The sequence below is a fragment of the Notamacropus eugenii genome, chromosome 1, assembly GCF_028372415.1.
Source record: "Notamacropus eugenii isolate mMacEug1 chromosome 1, mMacEug1.pri_v2, whole genome shotgun sequence".
NCBI classification, from domain to species: domain Eukaryota; kingdom Metazoa; phylum Chordata; class Mammalia; order Diprotodontia; family Macropodidae; genus Notamacropus; species Notamacropus eugenii.
Genome location: NC_092872.1, coordinates 508,527,124 through 508,551,914, shown reverse-complemented (window position 1 = coordinate 508,551,914; position 24,791 = coordinate 508,527,124). Strand labels below are relative to the sequence as shown.

The 24,791-nt window shown below is 44.6% G+C and overlaps 1 protein-coding gene across 4 annotated transcripts in view; it reads left to right on the top strand.

The window, feature by feature from the left end:
- Positions 1 to 9,948: 9,948 nt before the first annotated feature.
- The window catches only part of RBM38 (RNA binding motif protein 38), a 161,252-nt gene continuing 146,409 nt past the window's right edge, over positions 9,949 to 24,791 (top strand). For 3 of the 4 annotated variants that reach the window (XM_072633456.1, XM_072633455.1, XM_072633454.1), the window contains exons 1-3: positions 9,971 to 10,524; positions 11,781 to 11,904; positions 12,698 to 12,752. In XM_072633456.1, the coding sequence (XP_072489557.1) occupies positions 10,300 to 10,524; positions 11,781 to 11,904; positions 12,698 to 12,752 (404 nt within the window). In that variant the 5' untranslated portion in view covers positions 9,971 to 10,299. Of the gene's footprint in view, positions 10,525 to 11,780; positions 11,905 to 12,697; positions 12,753 to 24,791 lie in introns of all 4 variants that reach the window. The other variant, XM_072633453.1, reaches the window with a different exon arrangement.

Genomic DNA, 24,791 nt, shown 5'->3' with positions numbered 1-24,791 from the left:
CTAGAATTTACTCCTTTACTTAACACCTCTATGACCTTAGGGAAATCCTTTCTTTCTAAGCCTCAGTTTTTTCATCAGTAAAACTTGAGGAATTGAATGAGATCTCCAAAGTCCCTTCCATTCTGAATCGTTGTGTCCCGTGTTGGCACAGACAAAGCACCAAAGTCATGGTAGAGAGGAATGGGATGGATGGAGGGGAGATGTGCTAAGGAATGTCTTCTTTTTATGATGTAGCTTTCCAAAAATGAATTTGCAAAGTTTAAAAGGTATGAACAATGCAGATTCCTTTACTGTCTGAAAATACACTCCAGCCAGTTTTCTCCTTTGTTAGTTCTTGCTGTTTTTGCACTTGGCATTAAAATTCAGCTGGCCCATCTGTTATCTCACACAAGATCATATTTTGTCACTGTGATTCTTGAAAATGGAGGCAGCTGGGAGAAACCTTGTCCCTCATTCCTACTCAAACTTATCTACCTGTTCAGAGCCACTCTGGCCTTGGCATCATGGAAAATGATTCATGAGAAAGTATTTAGTTCATCTAGTAAACACTAATCAAGAACCCCTACTATATGCCCTGTTGTAATTTTACACATAGAAGCCTTAGGTTCTCTTCACAACACTAGACTTGAAAATCAGAACTATTTGCAATGGAAAATCTTATTTTCTCTAGAGAACTATCCCTAGAGACCCTTCCTTCAATCTCAACAATTCAGGCCAATGGTGTTTTGATGGAGATTCTGGGTCAGAAATGTGCTGGACCAGATAATACAACAATGAGATTCTGTGATTAAGCTGACCCACAAATTCATCTAAAGGCCACAGTATTTGCCAGAGCCATAGCTAGGAATTTTTTCGTCTGGAGTGAAAACAGTTGTTGGTAGAGAACAGAAGTTATGGTGCAGGAGACTGGAACCATGGTCCTAGTGATGCTAGGATTGGAGATTACTTGACCCTCACTCCCTCATCTCACCCCCATTCCCTTTGTGAGGAGGGGGAGGTAAACCCAGAGAAAGTAAAGTCTTTGATAGTGACAGGATCTAGGAGGTGACAACCTGTAGGAGAAACTTGCTGGCCCCCAGGAGCCCTGTTCACCCTGGGCCAGTGATGATTCAGGCATTTGCAACTGCCCAGCTCCAAGGACCATATGTGCCCAGCTGTGAAGGTTATGTTGGTAGCAGCCAAGACTTTCAGAAAAAAACAAAATGATCATCGACTCTTGATCAATATTCTGCCTAAACAGTACAGTAGAAGGAACCTAGTTTAGGAGCCCTAGAATGGCAGTCATCCTCCCAGATGGTGCAGAGGAAGGGTGAACACTGTGGGCTTAGGAACTATAGGAGCTGGGCTCATTTCCTGCTCCCCTGTTTTGGTTGGGGCTTTGGTTGGGGTAGGGGGCAGAGAAGAGGAAGGAAGGAATAGGAATGTGAAAAGGGAAGGTTAACACTGTTCTCCAATTTACCTTTGTAGGAAGAAATTCAGATTCCCTAAAATCAAATTTGAGAGGTAGAAAGGACCTTAGAAATTCGTTCATTCATTCAGCAAGCAGTTATTAAGTGTTTACTATATACTAGGTATGTTGCTAGGCCCTGAGAATGCAAGACAAAAAGGGAACAGACTCTTCCCTAAAGGAGTTTACATTCTACAGGTGGAGTGAGCTGGAAATACACATTTATATGTATGACTAAGTAAAGATCTTTTTCTTCTTATAGCATTTATTGATTTTCTTTTCTTTTTAAAGATCACAGTCAGTCTCCTTTGAATCCTCATTCCTTCTGCCTTCTCCATAGAACTCTCCGCTCAGACAAATAAATACAGTCCAGGAAAACAGATCCACACATTGACCATACATGAAAATGTATGCTTCAGTCTACGCCTACAGCCCACCTCTCCCAGGCTGAGAGGAACTAAGTGTGCTGTAACACCATTAGTCAGTGGTGGGTCAGGGCCTGCTGGAAACGGGGCAAGCATTTATACCTCAGAAACAGACAACTGCTGCAAATTAGTTCTTGATTTATTGCTTTGTCGATTGTCTAGACTTAAAAAAGGGATGGAGAAAATGTTAAGAATGCAAATTAAACTTAAAAGTGTGCCAAGCTGTTTTTTTCTTTTTTTCTGGAGTGCTGGTTGGTTGTTAAACATTTACAAGATACCAGTCCTCTGGAGGCATGTTTGGTCACTGAATTGATCAGAGTTCTGAAGCCTTTCATTATGGTTCTTCCTTCATATAACTGCTATCATCAGTTCTGGTTCTGCTTACTTTGCTTGGTGTCAGTTCATGTAAGGTTATGTCGTCATAGACTCAGGGCTGGAAAGGACTTCAGAGGATATCTAGTCTATTTTACAGATGAGGAAATTGAGGCCCAAGAAAGTTAAGTGACTTGCCTAAGGTCATATGAGTACTAAATGTTCGAGGTGGAATTTGAACACAGGTCTTCTGACTCCATAATCTTCAAGATAGTTTAAAGAAGGAGGGAGCACTAATAATGGGGAGATTAGGAAAGGCTTCCTGTAGGAGGTGGCAAGTCAGCTGGGTCTTGAAGAAGTTAAGGATTTTAGAAGGCAAAGGGGAGGAGGGTTGGGGGATACACATTCAGCCATAAGGGAAAACTATATATAATAGGCAAGGAGGCTGAAGATAGAATGTTGAGTTCGGGGAGCAACAAATAGGCTACTTTGCCTGGAATATAGAGTACATGAAAGAAAGTAATGTAAAAAAAAAGTTTGGATAGATTGAGGAATTTGCATTTTATTTTATAGGCAATGGGGAGCCACTGAAGTTTCTTGAGCAGAGGAGTGACAAGGTTCTATTGGAAGATTATTTTCAAAGCTTAGGTCAGGAAGTTAGATAGGAAGGGAGAGAGACTAGAAACAGGGGACCAATCAGGTTACTGATACTTCAGATAAAAAGTAAAGAAAACCTAAGGAACACTTTCTTATAAGAGCAGAAATGATTTACCTTAGGGTATACAGCTAGTCATTGGTTGAACCAAGACAAGAACCTAGGCCTTCTGACTCCTAATATTCTCCTTGTTCCTGGGCAGAATATATATGCCTGCTTATTTAATCATAATTAATACTCAGGGAAGAAAATAAGCACCTACTCTGTGCCAGGCACTGGGCTCTATATTATCTCATCTGATCCTCACAACAATGCTGTGTAGGTGCTGTTATGATTCCTATTTTACAGTTGAAGAAACTGAGGCAGAAGGAGCTGAAGTGACTTACCAAGGTCAAACAGCTAGTAAGCATCCAAGGTTGAATTTGAACTCGTCCCTCTGGTTCCTACCGGCCGCCCCCCCCCCCCCCCATGCTCTACCCACTGTTCCACCTAGCTGTCATAGGTTACTTCACTGTGGTGTAAAGAGCACTGGATTTGGATTCTAACAGCTTGGGCTCAAATCTTGGTTCTGTTACATTATAGCCATATGACATTGGGCAAATCAGATCTTTTCTGGGACTCAGTTTTCACATGTATAAAGCTAGAGTGTTGGACCCTATTCCCTGAAGATCCTTCCAAGCTCTTAATCCTAGGAATTAGTTTATTGGATCCTTTCTAATATGGCAGTTGGTGAAAGCAGATTTGATTTAATGGGGGCAAGGTAGAAGTGGAAGGAAGATTTAGAACCATGGTTACCTGGGTTGGAGGGGAGGAGTGGCAGCGGGGGTGGTCTTGAATAGATATTGGGAGATGGCATCGTTCAGTAAACTCCCATTTATCGAGTGTTTGGGGAGGAGGGTATTGTGATGAGAGAGGCCTAGAGGCACCAAAGACAAACTTTGCTTCCTTTACATTTATGTCAAGAGTTTACCAGATCCGAAAGAATAAAAAATGGCAGCCACATCTCTTCTGGGCAGTGTCCAGGGCTTTGGTATCTGTGGGGAAGAACATACTTAATTGTTACTTTTCAGGAGATATTGTGGAGTGAACCTTTTAGTGGACAGTCTCCACATTGCCAAAAGATGCTTTTCCTTGGAGTCCCTCAGAGTGGAGGCAGAACTCCAGTAGGGAGAAACCTGTCTGGGTAGTTAAGTTTCTTTCTTTTCCTGCTTTTAGGGCAGAGTCCGGACAGCCCAAAGAGCAGGAATAGAAGCTTCATCCTGGCAAGAAGAGGCAGGGCACGCCCAGGCTTGGCAGCCTGCAGGGCACTAATTTGGCCTGACTGGTTTTGTTTGGCCCTCATTACCTTTCTGTTTGGGGCCCCCAGTAAATACCAGCCAAGCTCAGAAGATAGAGCAATTATTCTAGGAGACAATGCCCTACAGCCTAAACTAAGCTACCTTGCCAGTCTTCTTATACCTTCCTTTCTTCCAAATGATCCAGTGATGTGGGCCTCCTGGCTTTATCTTGCACAAAGTGCTCCATTTCCTGACTCTGGTCATTTTCACTAGCTGTCTATCCCATGTGCCTGGAATTCTCTCCCTCCTCACCTCTACCTCCTGGCTTCCCTGGCTTCAAGATCCATCTAAAATATTTCCTTCTCACACTAAAGTACATTTTTTTAAGACTGAGACCACTTCCTATTCTACTTCATACTGCACTAAGTGCCCATCAAGTACATGCAGCTAATAGTAAGCACTTTGTAGTTTACAAAGATTTGAACTAGGAGTCAGGAGACCTGCATTTTAATCTGACACCCTCCTCCCCCACTAGTCAGGCTAATCTCTTCCTCTTTCTGAGCCTGTTTCCTTAGGCTCTAGGATGTTGATTTCACCCAGCTCCATCTTCTCTCTTCCATCCCCACCTCCTCCTCATCTACTCTCAGGACTTTTGCAAAGATTAAATGACATCTGAGACCTTTTCACACAGTCTAAGAACCCCAGTTTCTTCATCTGTAAAATAGGGAGAAGAGTCACACTACCTATGTCATCGTTTTGTGAAGATGAAATGAGACAGTAGGTAAAGTTCCCTGCAAATTTCAAAGTGCTGTGTACACATTACAGGCCGCTAGGCAGCACCATAGTACACAGAGTGCTGGGCCTGGAGTCAGACTCATCTTCCTGAGTTCAAATCTGACCTCAGACACTTAACTACCTGTGTGACTCTGGGTAAGTTACTTAGCCCTGTTTGCCTCAGTTTCCTCATCTGTAAAATGAGCTGGAGAATGGCTAACCATTCTAGTATCTTTGCCAAGAAAACCCCAAATGGGGTCACAGAGAGATGAACATGACTGAACAAACATACATATCATCATTATTATAATTGCCACTATATCATCATTATTTACAAGAAAGTGCTTTGAGAATTCTAAGGGTTATATAAATATGAAATGTTTTCCTGTTGTTCTTTATTCCCTACCATTTAAAGGCCTAGTGGTGAAGGATAAGGATAATTAGTCAGTTAGACAATGAGCATTTATTAAATGCCTACTAATTCTGGGGATACAAAAAAACATCAAAATATAGGCCATGCTCTCAATGAACTCACAGCCTAACAGGGAAGACAACTGCCAATGGCTGGGTACACATAAGATACGTACGGGACAAACTAGAGATAGTTAATAGAGGGAAGACAACAGAACTCTGATTCCACTGATATAGGAAAACTCCCCAGTGAGAAAACTAGCTACTAGCACAGCTCCTCTCCTTCTGGGCAATTTATAGTCCTAGAGAGATGATCAGAGAACTGAGAGGTTAAATATCTGTGTTAGAGGCAAGACTTAAAGCCAGCTCTTCCCTCTTTAGGGGCTGGCTCTTTATCCACAACATGGCAGAATAGTAGCACTTCCTGCATACCTACAATGTGCCTTGCCCTGTGATATACTTGATGGCTCTACAATCTCAGTGATAAGGGTCCTTGTGCCAGCTCCACCAACTGTAACTCATCCAGTCCTCATCTTGTAAGCCTTGTCCATGATTTGCGAAAAATCATCTACTGAGGGTTCATCCACTGTTTGGGGATCTTCTTCTAAATGTGTTGACACTATGTGGCATACCCACTATCTGTTACCACTTGCTCTAGATATATGACTGACCCATGACCTTTTCGGGTTATACATCTTTTTGGTGACATCTTTTATATTGCCTCTGGAGCACAAGTCTTCACTGGTAACTTTCTTGGGTCTCTTCATGCCTCCCATTTAAACTGACTTGAAATTTCTTGGCACTGGAGAATACCCTGCACAGATGCAAAGCAGAGTACAAACACAGGGTGTACATGGTCTGGGAGTTCTTCCGTCAAAGCTCTCCTTTTTAAGACTCATCTAGGAGTGGAGGAGACTCAGAGGTCTCAAAGGTCCTGAGAAACTGCTGGGAAGGCATCCAGTACAGTCTAGAAGCTATGGATTGGGTGTGTTTATCACCCCAGGACCAGCCCAGCTAAGTTCAAGGAAGCTCCTTTCCAATGAGTTAGCCAAGAAACAAGTGACTTTTTTTTCCTATCCATAGCAGTTCTGGAAGACTGGGCACTAAGTGACAGAGGAGGAAGTGCTTATGCTGGAGAGAATAACCATATTAATGAAACTGCAGATGAGTCAAAGACCCAAGTATCATGAGCAACTTATATTTACAGCATACCCAAGTCAATGAATTCTCAAAGATAATAAATGACTAGCAAACAACATTAAAAACACACTTGGATTTTTCCTTGATTTTCTGATGACCTTTTAGGATGTTAGAGGGCCTTATGGGTCACCGTTACAGATTGTATGGCTGCAGATAAAGATCAGGATTATTTGGCCCTCCTAGTAGATGTACAGATTCTGCAGAGACAGGTGCTGACTATACAGTATTTATGTCTAAATCTGGGTTGTAGCCAATGTCATGATAACTAGAGAGTTTCTTTGCCAACTACTTGGAATGGATATTGTTTGACACCTGGTCAGGTAACTCACTGAGTTTTCTTTAGGGAGCTGCCTCCTCCTTGAGGTGACTGTTGTGGTAATTCATAATTATCCTGGCAGGCAAATGTCTAGATTAAATATATCCTACAGCATTTCTGATTAAAGCAAACCATTGAGGTTAAGGGATTATCAAACTGGTGTGGCCATTAGCCAGTTTTCAATTTAGATGGGCCTTGTAGATTACCTGGAAGAGGTTAACTGTGGAAACAAAACAGAACTTAGAAAATCTGAGTGCCAGCCTGACCCTGCCACTTGCTGTGGGATGTTAGGAAAGTCACTGGTTGGCACAGCAGTGCTGGGCTTGGAGTCAGGGAGACTTGAGTTCAAATGTGACCTCAGATACTAACTGTGTGAACCTAGGCAAGACTTTTAACCTTTGCTTCAGTGTCCTCAACTGTACAATGAGCTATAGTATAACACCAACTCCCATGTTGGCTTTGAGGATAAAATGCTATGGCGCATAGTAGACACCTAATAAATACTCTTTTCCTTCCTTCTCTAGGCTTCCACGAAAAATGGGAAGTGAGCTAGAGAAGGAAGGGTACTGGGTACTTAGAGGTCCCCTGGGGCAATGCCTTTACTTTGTAGCTGAGGTTTGAGCCAGAATTTGAATTCAGGTCCCATGACTTTGGGGTAGCTAGGTGGCAGTTGTGGATAGAGTGCTGGGCCTGGAGTGGAGAAGACTCATCTTCCTGAGTTCCAATCTAGCCTCTGACACTTGTGACCCCGGGCAAATCAATTAACCCTGTTTACCTCAGTTTCCTCATCTATAAACTGCTCTGAAGAACTTGTCCTTCAGGTTCAGTTGAGAAGTTCAAGGATTCTTTATATTTCATGGCATTAATCTCTAGTTTTCTTCCAACTCTGACACTTTGTGAATACATTAAAAATATAAAAGCCAGGCATAAACTATGTCTAATGGGAGGCTAGGTTTACTGGGTTGATTCCTTGTCTGTCCTTTACTGTATGTGTGAACTTGAGCAAATCACTTCCAGTTCCTGGGCCTCATTTTCCCCCTCTGTAAAATGAGGCCAGACAGCAGTGCCTCCAAACATAATCTTTAAAGTTTCTTCCTCCTTCTGTTCTGTGATCCTCTGAATGGCAGTTTTCTTAAAAACAAAACAAATAAAAACTATCACTTTTCCAGGGAGGCGTAAGAATAGGTTGAGCAGCTCCTAGAAATAATCGTGTACCTCCCCGATTCAGTATCATTGGGAAAAGTCAGATTCCCTCACTTTCTGCCCTGATTTCCCCCTGTGTCTTAGGAAAGGGATGGTAGGGGTGGTGAAGGAGGGCTGAGAGGCTGAGAAGGAAGGGAAGGCGCCTGTGCCTCCTATTTTCATTAGTTCTATGGTTGTATCTCCCTCTTCCCGCAACCCTTTCACATCTTCTCTCCCTAGCCCAACCTCCTCCCTCCCCGGTGTCTAAAAAGGGTCAGTTCCCAGACTACATGGCCCCAGACGCCTCACCACTTTTTCTTTCCTTCAACCCCACCTCCCGGGCTACAGGCCCTCCTTGTACCCAACACCAGAATTAAAGATACATCGGAAAGATTAATTACAATGTATCCCTTCTCCCCACCGGGATTAAAGCGTCTTTCTCCAGCAAGCCCCAACGGCCCAAACTTTTTTGTTTTGTTTTGTTTTGCAAACGTTAATTTCTTAGGCAAATAACCCCGGCTGCCCAGAGCAAATCAACTCTGAGCCCGCGCGTCTCCGGCCCTGGGCTCTTTTGCATGTCTGCAAGCTGGCAGGGGCTGGGGCATCTGCCGAGGCGCCTGGGACTTGTAGTCGGTTGCGAGAGCTGGCTTGTCCGTCCAGCCGACGGTTCTCCCCGAGCCAGGCGCTTGGCCGTCCGCGTCCACTCGGGCTGGGACAGAGGAGGCGGGGATTATGCAGAGGTTGGTGGTCCTGGCATCTCACCGTGCCATCGGGAGGCCCGTGCCGACGCCCAGGTTCCGCGCTGATTGTAACAGGCAAAGCATTTGCAAATTACCTCATCTAGGACCCTGACGCAGAACACAACTCCCATTTCAAAAGCATTTTAGGGTTTACCTTACCGTGACCTAGCGGTGGATCCTTCCTTCCCTCCTTCCTTCCCTCCTTCCTCCCCTCCTTCCTCCCCTCCTTCCTTCCCTCCTTCCTTCCCTCCTTCCTTCCCTCCTTCCTTCCCTCCTTCCTTCCCTCCTTCCCTCCTTCCTTCCCTCCTTCCCTCCTTCCTTCCCTCCTTCCCTCCTTCCTTCCCTCCTTCCCTCCTTCCTTCCCTCCTTCCTTCCCTCCTTCCTTCCCTCCTTCCTTCCCTCCTTCCTTCCCTCCTTCCTTCCTTCCTTCCTTCCTTCCTTCCTTCCTTCCTTCCTTCCTTCCTTCCTTCCTTCCTTCCTCTTTCTCTTTCCCTCCGTCGCTGTCTCTTTCTTCCTTTCTTTCTGTATTAGAGCTATCTGTGTCTGTGCATCACCTTCCTTTCTCTCTCTGCATTAGAGCTGGATATGTCTATCTTTTCTTTTATTATCTTTCTTTCTTTCCTTCTTTCTATAACAGAAGTGTGTGTGTGTTATCACCTTCCTTTCTGTTTCTGCATTAGAACTGTGTGTCTATCTTCTATTTTATTCTCATACTTTTTCTTTCTCTTCTATTCTTGTGTATCTTTCATCTGTGTATGTTGGATAACTTGCATTCTAACTTGCACTAAGAAGACTCGAATTCCAGGTTTATTTCTGCTCCCTGTGATCCGTTAGTTATACAGGATGTTTCAAAAATGCACGAAGACTTTTGGGGCATTCTCTGTGCCTCAGTTTCCTTCTCCGTAAAATGAAGGTGTCTGAGGAGAGAATCTCTGATGCCCCTTACTTACAATGCAAAATTCTATGACTCCAAATTCGGGGCATTTCCTTTGGAAAACCAGGTCTCTTCCACTTCCCCACAGACTTTTATTTTTCACTCATCACTTCATTCATCAAACCCAGAACCTTTACCTTGGCTTGAGAGCAGGGTCCCCTGGACGGGCTTAAGACAGGACAGAGTTGGGCAGGGCAAGGCAGGGAGGGGCAGGGCTGGGTCAGAGACTACGTTTCCCAGCGGTCGCTGCACCAGGGGCGGGGCGGGGGCGGGGCGGGGCGGGCCCGAGGGCGGGAGGGGGGCGGTGCTGCCTACAAAGAGCCGGGGCTGCCGGCGGGGTGGCGATTCCCCGGCGGCGCGAGGTCCGTGTGCGCGGGTGGCGCCGGTGCCCTGGGCTTCTTCTCTCCCCTCGCGGTGCGTGCCGGGGGCCCCTTGCACACCTGCCTCTCACCTCCTGGATGCGCTGAACTTGGAGTAAACAGTCGGACTGCCCCTGCGTGGAACAGGAGGCAGAGCTCCTTCGGGGGAGCGCTCTCCGGGGCGAAGGGCTGGTGGGCGCGCACGCCTCGCCCGAGCGCGGCTTCCCCGGGGCCCCCGGGCTCCGTCTGGCCGCGGCCCCGGCGCGGATGCTCCTCCAACAGGCGCCGTGCTCGCTGAGCAGCGGGCGACCCCCGGCCGGCACCATGCACACCCTGCAGAAGGACACCACGTTCACCAAGATTTTCGTCGGGGGGCTGCCCTACCACACCACCGACTCCTCCTTGAGGAAGTACTTCGAGGGCTTCGGGGACATCGAGGAGGCTGTGGTCATCACGGACCGCCAGACGGGCAAGTCCCGGGGCTACGGCTTTGTAAGTGACCCGGCCCCCCTCTGGGCACCGAGCGCTCCCCTCCCCCACCCCCACCCCCACCCCCTCCTTCGGACGCCGAGAACTTTGGGGCCGGGAAGGGATCAGGCTGTCTTTGGGTGTCTGGTCGCACGTGCCTTGCCTTGGGCTGAACTCTAGCAGGTTTAAAATTCATTAATTAAGGAACGCACTTGTATTCTCTGCCATTTGCCGGGGTGTTGGCATCCCCAGCCTGGTACCTGTCAGCAGAACTGGGCCTCCCAGTCTCACTTTCCTCCCCACCCCCTGCCCCCCTTCTTCTCCCCTCCTCCTCCCTCCCCCACCATCTTATCTGTAGCCTCTCAGCTGGAGTTGCTGTTTGCGTCTGTGTAAACCAGTGAGCTCTAGCTCTTCCATCTCTGAACTCGGCTCAGACCCCAGCTTTCCAACCGTCCCCTCCTCCCACCCCACCCCCGCCCCCCAGGGCATGGGCTCCTCTCTCCCTCTGAGCACGTACATAGGCCAACCACCAGGCAGAGACCCTCCCTGTGGCTCCTTATCCGGGGAGCGCAGCTCTGGGTTTGAGCACCTGCAGGTGGCTCACAGTACGTTTTCATTTCAGAACAAACTCCAGACTTGCAGGAGAAAGTCAAAAAAAAAAGTTTACTGCAGTCTCCCCTCCTTACCCTAATTCTTCAAGAGGCCCTTGGAGGAAGAAGAGTTGTCCCCTCTGTGTTCTAGAGAACTTGAAAGGGAAAGGACACCATGTTCAAGTTCATCCTTGATTCCTAAGCTTGCCTCCTAAGGGTCCTGTGACATCTTGTTGGCTGGCAAGCCTGTCCCTCCCCGTGGGAGAAGGTGGGACACCCGAGTCTGAAGCCCTCTCCTTGGCTGACTTCCGCTTTTTTCCTTGTTAGTTGTGCTGCTTTTGAAAGTTTCACATCTACCTAAAAGTCTGGCCCCACTGGTGCCTTTTGCTAGATAATCAACAAAGGTGCTTTGTGGCCATTGTTCTCCCTCTTTGAGTGAGTTTTGGTTTTTTTGCACTGTGGGCAACGCTCAGTGGCAGTGAGGAAAGTCAGAGGAGCTTTCCCAGTGGGCATTGGGCAAAGCTGATGTGGAAAGGAAAAACACCCTGAGCTCCCTTTGGAGGGAGCTTCCTCCTTCCCTGCTTACTCATTCCACTTGAGAGTGAGTACTAGGATGGGAAGACTAAATCTGTAGTACAGAGAAGACGCTCCGTGGGTAGGACCCTTGAGAACTCATGTACTTCCTTCTAGGTTACAATGGCAGACCGGGCTGCAGCAGAAAGAGCTTGTAAAGACCCCAACCCCATCATAGATGGCCGGAAAGCAAATGTTAATTTGGCGTACCTGGGAGCCAAGCCAAGGAGTATTCACACTGGTGAGAGAAACAGCCTTGGTTTGTTTTTTTCCTCCATCTTTTCTCTACTCACATTACTATATTCAGCGTACTTATCGATGGTGGAGTACAAAATGCATGTTCATGGGCTCTGCCTCATCCTGTCATTGAACAAGCTGTTGTCGGGTTATCGTGTGTTTCCCAAAGTCAGAGACACCAGTTGTCACTTGGGCATTTGTGCTCAGGTCAGAGTTAGAAACTCTGTTAGAAAGAGGTGAGCCCTACATCTAGGAAGGGCCCACTGGGGCCCAAACAAAACTTGAACCAAAGACACAGTGGTAGTTCTTCTAGGGGAGCAGCATGAAAGAAGGCTGAACTAGGAATCCAGAGATCTTGATTCTTCACTTAGGAGCCCTGGGACTGTGGGTCAGCTCTCTGAGTCTTAGTTTCCTTAACAATTAAAAGGGGGAAAATGATTCCCCTGCGTGTTCCTGAGGGTGGTTGGGTAGAATGTGGTATAGACATGTGAGTGGTTGCTGTTACTGTACTTTAGAGCTGTGTCACTTCCTCTAGAAGACCAAAAGAGAAAGAAGAGAGACTTTTTATACCTGCTGCTTCAGTTAAATAGTATGGACCAGCTTTGCCTAGAGGAGGAGTGTGGCTGGATTGGGACATTTTCTGGATCCCTTTTTTGAGCTGAGAGATGCATGTTAAAAAATGACTCATGCGTATGACAGCTTTCACTTACTTCTAGAGGATATGTACACACATGTGCAAACAACCGATTAATGGCTGTCAATATTTCCTCTTACACTTCCAACATTTTATTTTTTAGGTTTTACAATTGGTGTTCAGCAGTTACATCCTGCTTTTATCCAGAGATCTTATGGGTAAGTGAATATGACTTTTTTAATAGAGTTAGGGAGATAGGAGGAGAGAATGATTGTTTGAGGGTAGGGACAAATCCATTAGTTTCCTTTTGTTGTGTTTAAAGAAGGTAGCCATCCATTTGTCCTAAAATTCTCCAGCCTAAATAGTACATTTGCATTCTGGCTTCACTGTTGTTCAAAAGCCATATACTTTCATTTTATTCATAAACTGCCTTACACCTCTACAAAAGAAATAACACCACTTTCTCAAGGCTTCAGAAATTTGAAACTATGAGAATAGGGAGGAAAAACCTGGGCAGAGCCCAAGACTACGAAAGTAGACTCCTTCATGGTCAGAAGTGCCATTTCCATGTGTGACTGAAGACTGGCCACACCCCCAAAGTCTTTTTAGGGCAAGCCCAGCACAGGTTCTAATTCTCAAGGAGATGACAGACTACATATGAAACCAAGTCTGATAGCAAATGAAAGTAACATTAGGTCAGAAATTGATTTTGGCCAGATGTTATACAGAGACCGAATCCCCAGTGCAAGGGGTCCTATTGTCTGTCCCCTTTCAATAGCAGATCCCAACTCTGCTCAGCCCTCATTCTGTACATCTAATAGGGTCTGGCAGCTGTTCGGGAAAAAGGACGAGTGTACTTCAAGAGAATAATAGATCCTGTCATACCACTTTCATTCAAGTGCCTAATGATTGATGTAGGTCTCTTTGTACCATTGCAGAAAGAGAATATTGATAGGGGTTTTCTTTTTTGAGGGACGTTGGTTGGGGGGGGTTGTTAAGGCTTATAGAGCAAGATAGACCTTTCTTCGTGAGTGCTTAGGTTACCTTTCCCTCATTGAGTCAGTGTATCATCTCCTTGGAAAAATAGTTGACGTTTCAGTTCCAGTGAATCAGGAGTGCTCAAATTGGGTCATATTGGGAAGAGTTCATCTGGTTTAGTTGATATCTAAACTGAGAGCTCTTTCACTACCTTATTGACAAGTAGTCATGCAGCTTCTTGAAAACCATTTTTATAAGAGGGAGCTCATTACATTTTCCTTCTAGATCAGTGTTATATACTGCCCCTGGGCATATATGCCATATGTTTTATACCACCCCTGGTATATAAAACTTACAATGGTCTAGAGGGGAAGTAGGTTGGATAGAGAGCTTTGGGGATTGAGACAATGCTGGATCATGGAAGGGGCATTAGACCTTCATTCACGATTTCAGTCCCAGCTCAATTGGTGAGTCACTTAGTCTCTAGACCTCAGTTTCCTCAACTGTAAAGTAGCGGGTAATAATTCTTTCCCTGCCTATCTCCTAGAGCTATTATGAGGATCAAAAGAGGTGAGGGATGTGAAAGTGCTGGACCAGTGTGAAGGATTGTTATTATGAATGAGAGGGGAGGCTGAGGGAGCCACCTGATGCTTTTTATTATATGTAATCCAGGCAGAAAGGCCTTTCTTTGCTTCTGTATGTTTCTGATCACGGTAGCCTAGGCTCACAGTGTTCTATCCTTAGGTAACCAATGGTAGAAAAAGTAGGTTACAGATTTAACCTTGTGTCATTGTGCAGGTGACTGTTGATATGTTTTTGTTCCTGTCCTCTGGCACCAGCATTTTGTTACTAATTCATAGGCAGTTGCTGTTTGCTGCATATGACAATGTGGACTCTAAATTATATATTAGTTGCCAAGGGACAAGAAGAGGAGGAGTGAATATGAAGAGGATTGAGCTTCGAGTAGGTGGATGGAGAATCAGCCAGCTCTGTATTTGCAAGGATCAGTAAATTCAGGAATTGTGCTGCCTGTTCTGGTGGTTTTTTCTGTCACTGAAAGTACAGTTAGCTGGAAGGGGAGAGGGAGAGTATGTGTGTCTGTCTGTGTGACCCTGAGCTGCTAATAGCTCCATGCCCGGTTTCCTAGGCAAGCGGTCAGGTGTTTGCTCGCTGAGCCTGAAGAGTTCGGCTGTCAGCGCCCTTTTTGTCTTTCCTCAAACAATTGGGGAAAGGAAAGCAGTCTGACTCAGCTTTGCTTTTGTCTGCCTGGAAAAGCCACATGCAGAACGAAAAGGTCTGATAATTTGGTGATTGGTGTGGGGGTGAGGGGTAGCTTGGCAGAGGGGCAGTCTGGGCTGCCCTGCTGGGCAAGTGAATCAACCGCTCCCTGCTGCCCCTTGCACTGAGTGCCTTTCAGATAAACTTTTCAAAGTTTCTCTCCTGAGTTAAGTAGAACACATTAATAATATATTTCAGAGAACCCTGGAATTTTTTTTAAAGACTTCAGTGCTCTTTCTTTTGTTGTATAGATGTGGGTCAGGTCATTTCATGAACATTTAAGCATCTATTATATGTGTATATAGGATGCATATACCCATATATAAACAATATATGTGAGATGCATATATAAAATATATATTATGCGGGTATGTATATATACACATTAGGTTCAAAGACAAAAAACCAGCTTGTACTCTCAATGAACTTACGTTCTTATGGGGAAGGGAATAAGCATCTGTATAGTGCCTGCTTTGTGCCATGTGTTGCCCTGCTATATGCCAAGTGTTTTTTTACAAATATCATCTCATTTGATCCTCATAACAATCCTGGGAGGTAAATACTATTATTTTCCCTTTTTACAGTTGAGGAAACTAAGGCAAACAGATGTTAAATGACTTGCTCAAGGTCATACTGCCAGTGAGTATCTAAGACAGGGTTTGAACTTGGGTCTTTCTAACTCCTGGTCTAATATTTTATTCACTGGGTTATCAGATCCCTCTAATAAAGGGATATAACTTTAGAGAGTCACTATGGTATGGTAGAAATGATGGCTTTGGAGTGAGAAGATCTGGGAATAAGTGTTGTCAGTAACATAAGGAAATTGGAGGAAAGAGGGAACAGTAACAAGGAGGCTTCTTGGAAGAGGAGGGCATTTGATCTGAATCAATTTTCTGAAAGCTGTCAATGAAAGGATACATTCTAGGCACTGGGGACAACTTGTTGCCAGCCTTGGAGGCAGGAGATGGTGTATTGAGTTCAATGACTAGTTAGTAGTCCTGTTTGCCTGAGAGTCCTCAAAAGGAAAGAATGTGAAATAAGGGTGGAGCCAGGTAAAAGTTTATACTTACGCATTGACATGCTGCCTTTTCCTCAAAATAGAATGTTAGCTCCGTGAGGACGAACTATTGCATTTTTGTTTTTATAGCTCCCATGCTTCATATAGGTGCCTGTTGATTGATTGATTCTACAAGTTGTTTTAAAAATTATATTTTCTTTTTTTCAATTAACTAGAATTCACTTTCTTTACCCTTTCCTCTTTCCCACCTTCCCCATTGAAAAAGAAAGAAAAACAAAGCCCTTGTAACGGATATGTCTAGGTAAGCAATATATATGTCCAAAAAATATGCCCTTGTACTCTGAGTCAGTCACGTCTGATAAGCAGGGCTTTCAGCCTGTGTATAAGCACACAAGCTTTCCAACTGTTATTCTCCATTCTCACTTCATGACCAGCCTGCCTTCTTTTCTGATCATATATTTCCTGAATGATATTTCTTTTACCACTTCTTGCTCATAAGTCATTGTAGTAGGATATAGGTAGTTACAATACAAAATACACATAATTACATCAGGGAGGTACAAACCTGATGTCTGAATGGGAAAGTGTTATTATCTAGGGTAGAGATTCTTCACCTGGAGGTAAGATTTCAGGGGTTCTATGAGCTTGAATGAGGGGGGAGGGAAATTACATCTTTATTTTCACTGATCTCTAACTGAAATGGAAACTGAGACTACACACATTTATTAAGCACTTACTGCCTGCCACACACTTAAGCCAAGTGCTAAGGATACAAACAAAAACAAAGACAAACCCTGCTCTCAAGGAGTTTACTATCCAGTGGGGGAAGATGGCACACAAAAAGAAGCTGGAAAAGGGGGGAGGGGCTGAGGAGGAGTTTTGAAGTATGGACAGTCAGAATGAAAAGGTGGTGGACTTAGGCCCTTCTGCCAAATGGATGCTCCAGCAGGAACTCACCAGTGGGAAAAGGGGGCTGCCAGAGCTGCAAAGGGTGAAAAAGTTTCAGGGACTGATAGATATTCCAGGGTGAGACGATAGATGAGACCTGGTGTCCAAAAGTCATACAACTGGGAAGGCAATGAAGATTGGCTGTCTTTGGGCCCTTCCTCAAAAAGGAGGGCCATAGGAGGAACTCGCCAATGGAAGAAGGGGGCTGCAGGCACAGCAGAAGAAAATGTAGTGTTTCCTTCTGTTATGATTTTAAAAAAAAAATCACAAATATTATTAACAAATTTTACCAGATGCCTCCTTCCTCACCCCCCAAAGTTAAAAATTCTTCCTCTAATAAGGGCATCAAGGAAGGTTTACTGTAGAAGTTGGGTAGGAATAAGTAAGCTTTACAACAGAAAAAAAAAATTGTTTAACACGTAAATCACAGCCATTTTGATCAACAGCAGCATGGCACAAGGGAAAGTGTACTGGCTCTGGAGTTGAGGACCTGAGTTCAAGTCTGTCTTCTGATATCAACTGTGTGACCTGCTAGTTAGTTGCCTTACCTCCCTCGGTCTCAGTTTATTCAATTGTAAAATGAAAACAGTGACAGTTTATAAGGTCCTTTTCAGTTCTACATCTGTGATTCTGTGATCACAAAAGATCCAACCATAGTTCGGAAGACCTTGCAAAGTACCAAGGGATTTTTGTTTGTTTGTTTGTTTGTTTTTAAAGTTAGAAGGGACCTTCACAGACTATCTCATCAAGCTCCCTCATTTTATAGATCAGGAAACTGAATTTAATGTCTTGCCCTGAGGTCACACAGTTAATCTGTTAAGCTCTAAGTTGACTTTTTATTTTTTATTTTTTTTACTTTTTAAAGAGATCTGTAGTATATAACTGCTAGTGATACTTAATCTTGGATATTTCTGGGGTAAAAGCCTAGGAGTTTTGAACATCCCTGAGCGGTGTGGTTGGGTGGTGGGGATGGTTCTAAGACCACCGAGAATGTAGGATCCTGGCCAGCGGAGTCACTTTTTGCCATTTGCATGAAATGAAAAAATAAAATGAGAAGTCCAAGGCTGTGTGAATGGGTAATCCCTCAAGCAGAGTCCTGTACTTGGCTTAGGCTCGGTCCTTCAAAGATCTCCCAGGTGCATCAGCAGTCAGTGCCAAAGACAACCTCTGGAGCACGAGCCTGCAATCCCTTTGTAGGGGTTTTCTTCAGAAAGTGCCCGCCTGCTTGTGAGGTCCCAGCTCTGAAGCCAGCCGTGGATCCCCCTGACTTGTGTGTCGAGGGGCCAGTGGGGGGTGTATGGGGGGCAGAGAAGCAGGATAGGGAGCCAGGGCCTTTCCTTTCTCCTTGCTGCTTCTCCTTAAAAGCTGCTCCCTTGGAGTAGAAAGGAAAAAATAAAGATGGAAGGAAATCAACTTTTATCTCTCTTTTGTGGTGACACTCTTTCAAACAGTAGCATGGGTTGTTTTTACTTTCAGGATGCCTTTGACAAGCGGCGTCCTTGTACCCCCTTTCCCCGCCTCTTCTCCTCCTCCCACCCAACCCCCCCCCAGTTTCCTGTTTTATAGCTTATCTGAAGCAAAGGTGGGGGTCCAGGGGCACAGTCCTTTTCCATCAGGAGCCACCCTTGGGGGCAGCCTCACCCTGCACCTGTTGTTTGCCAGGCCTAGTAACAGAAGAGAAGGGTTTTTTTTTCTCCCTTTTCTTTTGCAGTTATTTTCAGCAGTATTTTCCAAGGACTTGTTCCCAAGCCTAGGCCCCTCCCATTCCCCTACTGGCCTACACGCTTGCCATTTAGAAATATTTCCTCTTGTGCTGGGTGTGAAAGAACATCCAGGCCTGAAGCTCTCTTTCCAGCCTGGCCCTCGACACGCAAAGTATGGAGTTTTATTTAGATGTTCTGCATACAAGGTGGTGGAGGGAGCCACTTTGCTTTCAGGCACCACTGGACATTGGCAACAGATGGCAAACACGTCAGCCATACCGCCTTGTTCCCATCAGACCCCAGAGAGTAAAGTCTTGGCACAGGCCATTTGGAGCTCGCTCATCACAGCTGAGACTCTGGGTGAGGGGTGAAGGGACCACAAGCATTGAGGGTCTGAGGGCAAAATAAGCATCAGAAAATGGGCATTTTAGAGCTAGAAGGAAGTCTTTGGATTTGGGATTAAGGTTAGTTATAAGTTATCCTGGGGTAGCCATCCCAGGTAATTGGGGAATAGGTCATTGGGAAGATATCATAGATGTCCTAGAGTTTTGAGCTAGATGGGACTTTAGAGATCTGGTAGCTGAGGGCCTCTGGTTCCAAATCTAATGTTTTTTGGGTAGTGGTTGTTTTAAACTACAACATTACTACGAAGTGTTATAGCTCATCCATTTCAATGGTTGTTGCTTTTGATGTGATGCCTGGTACCTGGTGGGGTATGGGTCCTTTACTTAGCAGTATGGTTCTGGGGCATCTGGCCCACACTTGACCCCCTCCATGAGCTGAATCCCTATCTTGACATAGGAGGAACTACCCAGTCCCTGGAAGGATCAATGTGTAGAATTTCCAAACCTTTTCCCATTTAAGACAGACTAGAAATCTGTTGAGACAGATGAAGAGGTCTCTCCGTTCATCCCCTTACTGGCTTCGCCATTTGTCTATCTGTACCCTCCAAATATATGATCACATACACACAGAGGCATATGATCGTGTGTGTGTGTGCGCGTATTCCATCATATTAGTTTAACGGATGAATGAGAAAGCGTTACTATGTGCCACGCACTGAAGCAGCTAGGTTGTACAATGTACCTGAAGTCAGGAAGACCTGAGTTCAAATCCAGATTCAGACAATAGCTGTATGACCCTGGGCAAGTCACTTAACTTCTGTTTGCCTCAGTTTCTTCAACTGTGCATTGGAAATAATAATAGCACCTGCCTCTAGATTGTTGTGAGGGTCAAGTGAGCTAATATTTGTAAAAAGTAAACACACAGTGCCTAAAATTTCATACAGTGCCTAACTTTCTTATGGCAACAACACGAAAGGGGAATGGTGGCCAGGAAGAGATGTTTTGGTCCAAAAAGATACAAAGCTGGTGAGTGGGATTGTAGGGGAGAAGAATGATATCTCATGTGAGAATAAGGCAAAGTTGATTTGATTGTGATTCCAAAATGGAGGAGTTGGGAGGAGAGGCAAAGAAAATGGGAAGGAACTTCTGTCGTATGAGAAGGCTAGAGAGTTAGGAATGAAATGATGTTTGGCTGGGACTTTGGCTGGGCTGCAAGGAGAGGAAGCCCCCAATGAGGAGAGCTGAGGCCTTCTCGACGAGCTGCGTCCCTCTTATTACTTGTCAGAACCTTTCAAAGACAGTTGGTCTGTGACTCTTACAGTGAATCTTCCCCCAAAGAAAAAATAACAACAATGCAATAAATATTTATAAATAATAAACAAGAAATCTGTGAGTTTTACAATAAACCTGTTAGGAAGGGTAGGACTTCGTGGAGTGCAATATACATCCGTATGTACATGTGTTATACATATCCCCCTAGATAGAGATACAGGTAGGTGAATAGATGGATGGATAGCCATGGATATAGGCAGCTAGGCGGTGTAGTGGCTAGATTACTGGGTCTCAGATCAGGAAGGTCTGAGTTCAGCTCTAACCTCACACACTAACTTTGTGATCCCGGGCAAATCTTTTTGCCTCATTTTCCTCAACTGTAAAATGGAGAGAATAAGAACATCTGTGTCCCAGAGTTGTTATGAGTCTCAAATGAGATAATATTTGTAAAGTGCTTAGTATAGTGCCTAGCACACAGAAAGTGCTACGTAATTAATATAGAATATTAATATCAGCAATAATATATTAATACGTATCATTCTGTTCCCTTTTAATAACCAGTAAGTGTTTATTGGTGGGAAACAGGATGGTGCAGTGGGAAAAGCACTGAATTTGGAGACAAAGGACCTGGGTTCCAGTCCTGACTGAGGCCCAGTGGTGGTGCTGGTGTTATTATTTATTTGTTGTATTTTAATGAGGAAAGTGGGGTGGGGGCTACAGAAGAAACATCCTCGTAGCTCACATTTCCGTTGAGTTGACAAAGCAGTTTTCCCCATCGCAGTTCGGAGGGGTAGTGTAAGCTCAGGAGGCATTGGAGTCTTAGAGATGTTAAAAGGCCTTTGCACAGAGTCTTGAGTTTTATAATTATTGCAGCTGAGATTCAAACTTAAGTCTTCTAATTTTAGGTCCAGGGTTCTTTCTATGGTACCAGATTTCTTCTCTAAGTCTCAGTGGGAGAGGCAAGATGAGCTGCCATTTCTTGGGGATGTTGTTGGGCACATTTGTCTTTGCGGATTGATTACATGAACTTGGACATTCTTTTCAACCGTAAGCCTCTGTGACTTATGACCCAGTATCAAATAGTACAAAACAGGGTATGTCAAGTCAACAGGCACTTATCAAGTGTGGTCTGTGTGCCAGGCACTGTGCTAAGCATGTAAAGCGTTTTGCAAACATCAAAGGGCTATATAAATACTAGCTGGGTGTGTTACTAAATCCTTTACCCATGTCCATTTATCATCCATCTGTCAGAGCAATGGGAATTTAGAGGGGATTACTGAGAAATGGAAGAACAGAGAGGTTAAAATATCTTGACCTAAGGTCCCACAGTAGATTTAGGGAGTTATGTCACCTTCCATGGGATAGCTGTCTTCAAGAATTTAAAAGACTGTCCTGTCCCACTTCCCAACCTTCCACCTCCCTGTCTTCCCTTCTCCAATCTCAACATTCCCATTTCCTTCAACGTCACCGCATAAGACATGATCTTGGGGCCTTTCACTATCCTCTTCCAGGATGCTCTTTCCTAAAATGGAGCCCCCCAGTGGGGTCTGACCAGGCCATGTTATATAATAGAACCTTCACCTCCCTCTTCCTGGCCCTTATCCCCTTCTAAATGCAGCCCAATGTTGAATTAGCTTTAATGCTGCCATATCCCACTGTTGACACATGTAGAGCTTTGCAGACCACTGCCCTGCAAAGTCGTGTATTTTAGGTGAGCCACTTCGCTACATATACACCCCTGTCCTGTCTGTGATCTCGATTTTTGAACCCAAGTGTGATTTTACATTTATCTCTTTTAAATTTCATCTTAGAAGGTTAGCTAGGTGATGTAGTGAGTAGAGCACCGGCCCTGGAGCCGGGATGACCTAAGTTCAAATCAGGCCTCAGACACTTGACACGTTAACTAGCTGTGTGACTTTGGGCAAATCACTTAGACCCAATTGCCTTCCCCCCCTCCAAAAAATTCATTTCAAAGTCAAGATTATTAAGGCCTTCTTCACTCCTGGCATCCAGTGTGTTAAGTATTCTGTTTTAAGTTAATGTCCTCTGTAATTCTGATAAGTATATAAGCATGTCATTTATGACTTAGTCTAAGTCATGGATAAAAATGTTAGAAGACACAGATTTATAGGACACAACACTGTAAAATTCCTTCAGATTTGACTTTGTTTGTTTGTTTGTTTGGATTATTTTCAGTGGTATCAGGAACGTCTCAGTGAGGAAATTCTCTTTAATGATGTTTTTGGCTGTCATTTAGTAGTTTCAATTGTGCCTGACTCTTTGTGACTCCATTGAGGGTTTTCTTGGCAGAGATACTGGAGTGGTTTGTTATTTCCTTCTCCAGCTCATTTTACAGATGAGGAAACTGAGGCAGACAGGGTTAAGTGACTTGGTCAGAGTTGCACAGCTAATAAATGTCTGAGACTGGATTTGAACTCAGGAAGAGGAGTCTTAACTGATTCTAGGCCTGGCTCTTTATCAACTGTACCACCTAGCTGCCTTTTAACAATGCTAATAGGTACCTATTTTGTGATAGAGTTTTTAGTTGCCTAGAGAACTGAGAAGTTAAGTATTTCCTACACAGTCACACAATCAGGATGTGTCAGAAGTGGGACCCAAACCCAAGTCTTTCTGCCTTTGAGGCCAGCTGTTTATCTACTACACCACATTGCCTTTCTTTCCAAGGTTTTATCACACCATTGATGACTGCTTTGGGAGAAGGGGGGAGGTTCCTGTCATAAGGCCAGTTTGGAATCTATGTAACTGTTCTATAATCTAACTCATATCTTCCCATTTTCTACACAGTAGCTTTGTCAGATGCTTTGCTGAAATGTAGGAAAACCCTGATGAGTTTTCCCTTGATGCACCAGTTAAGTAACCATGTCAGAAATGGAAATGACCTTTTCTTGATCTAGTCATGTTGACTTGACTCTTTGTGACCACTGCCTTCATATCTAGGCATGGGAGAGTGGGTGGGAGATGGAGTATGGGGTAGAATGAACCTGGGAGGCTCTAGGCACCCTTGGTGGTGGGAGTGGGGAGTGGGAGTTCTTCTGCTTCTTTGTACTTGTGGAGACTATACCTATTGTTGGCATTCAGAGAAGGGGTAATGAGGAAACTGAGGCACAGAGAGGTTGTCACTTCCTCAAGATTAACAGCAAATTTAGTAAGTACTTTCTGTACCAAGTACTAGGGATACCAAGGAAGGTGAAAGCCGTCCCTTTCCTCAAAGAATTCACATTCTCATGAGGAGGACAACTTACATAGGAAGTTACTGATGGCACCCAAATCAGGTCATGCAGCCTTGACTTGGACCTTGGGTTCCTCAGACCCAGCCTGGGACCCTAGTTTCTGCTGCTCCTTGGTGTTTGGAAGACTTCACCTCTTCTTGCTCAGGCAGCCATCGAGCAGCTCAGGTCCCAGAGGGCCTTAGAAAAGTGAAATGAGTTCATCTGACTGTGGAAATGTATTTAAGGGGGTTTTGCATTTTAAGAGATGAGTGTTATTCTTGCTTTGACAAAGCTATTTTTTGCTCAGTGTTGCACTTCTTGATCATTGTGATACTGTGGTGGACTCTTCCTCTGGGGTCCTAGCTGAAGTCTCAGCTAGTCTGACTCCTCAGGCTTAATAGCAGCAATGATCTAGAACCTTAAGGTTTATAATCCCAGTTAAGTTATATTATGCCACTTATTCCTCATTTCAGCAGGGTGGGTGTTATCTCATTTGTGGAGAGAAAACTGAGACCCAGTGAGTCTGTGACTTGCCTGAGGTCACACAATTAGTTGGGGTTTCTAACCACTAAGGCATTGCTGTTATGACACCTCTTTGATCCTAGTCATTTTATCAGGCTTTTTCTTAGCCAAAAGATCAGGTTTCTACATCTGTCTTTGGTGTGGATTAGTGGGAGGGAAAAGGAAACATGGATAGGGAGGAAGTACACAGATGTTGGGTTTATTTATTGTTTTATTTATTTTGGTGGGGGATAGGAAGGTAGACCCAAGATCCCTTTCTCTGAACTTTGTTTGAATTGAGTAAGGTATCTAGTTGTCATGAAAGGAAAATGACATTCCTTTGCCCTCTGTTAGTGGCCTTGGTGAGTTGACTTCCCAAGAAGGCTCTGTCCCTACACATTCAGGAAGCAGTGAGAATTTGAACCTCCAGCATCTTTTCCGTTGTATTGTACTCAGGGTTTCCAGGGTGATGGACTATGTAGCTCTCTTGTTGCCTGGAGGAGAACAAGGGAGGAGGGCAGGGTAAGCTCTGTTTGTGTTTGGGCTATGTGGCTCACAGGATCACGCCCCTTCTCGTGGCATTGTTCAGGTCAGACTGTTAGCAAGATAACACCATAGCCTCCCCGTACTTCCATGTGGCTTCCTATAATTTCTTAGCCATAAGTGATCCTCATGACCAGAGGAATGCAGAATATTCCTTTAGAAACCCCCCAGTGCTTTCCCAAGGTTCAGCAAAAGACGGTCAAGTACATGGGGCTTACTTTTTTCTACTTGTCTGAGTTTGAGTAGCTTCTGTGGATTATTGATGCTGGGCCCTTCTCCCTGTTAATTTACAGCACCATCTGCCCACTTAAACATCTGTCCTCTGCCCATCTGTGTTGGTTTCTCCCCTAAGGGGGATGACTTCCTTCTAATAAGTAGTATTGTAGAGCAATCTGCAGACTCTGTTTGGACCCAGATCAACACATTCCTTAAGCCTGCCCTT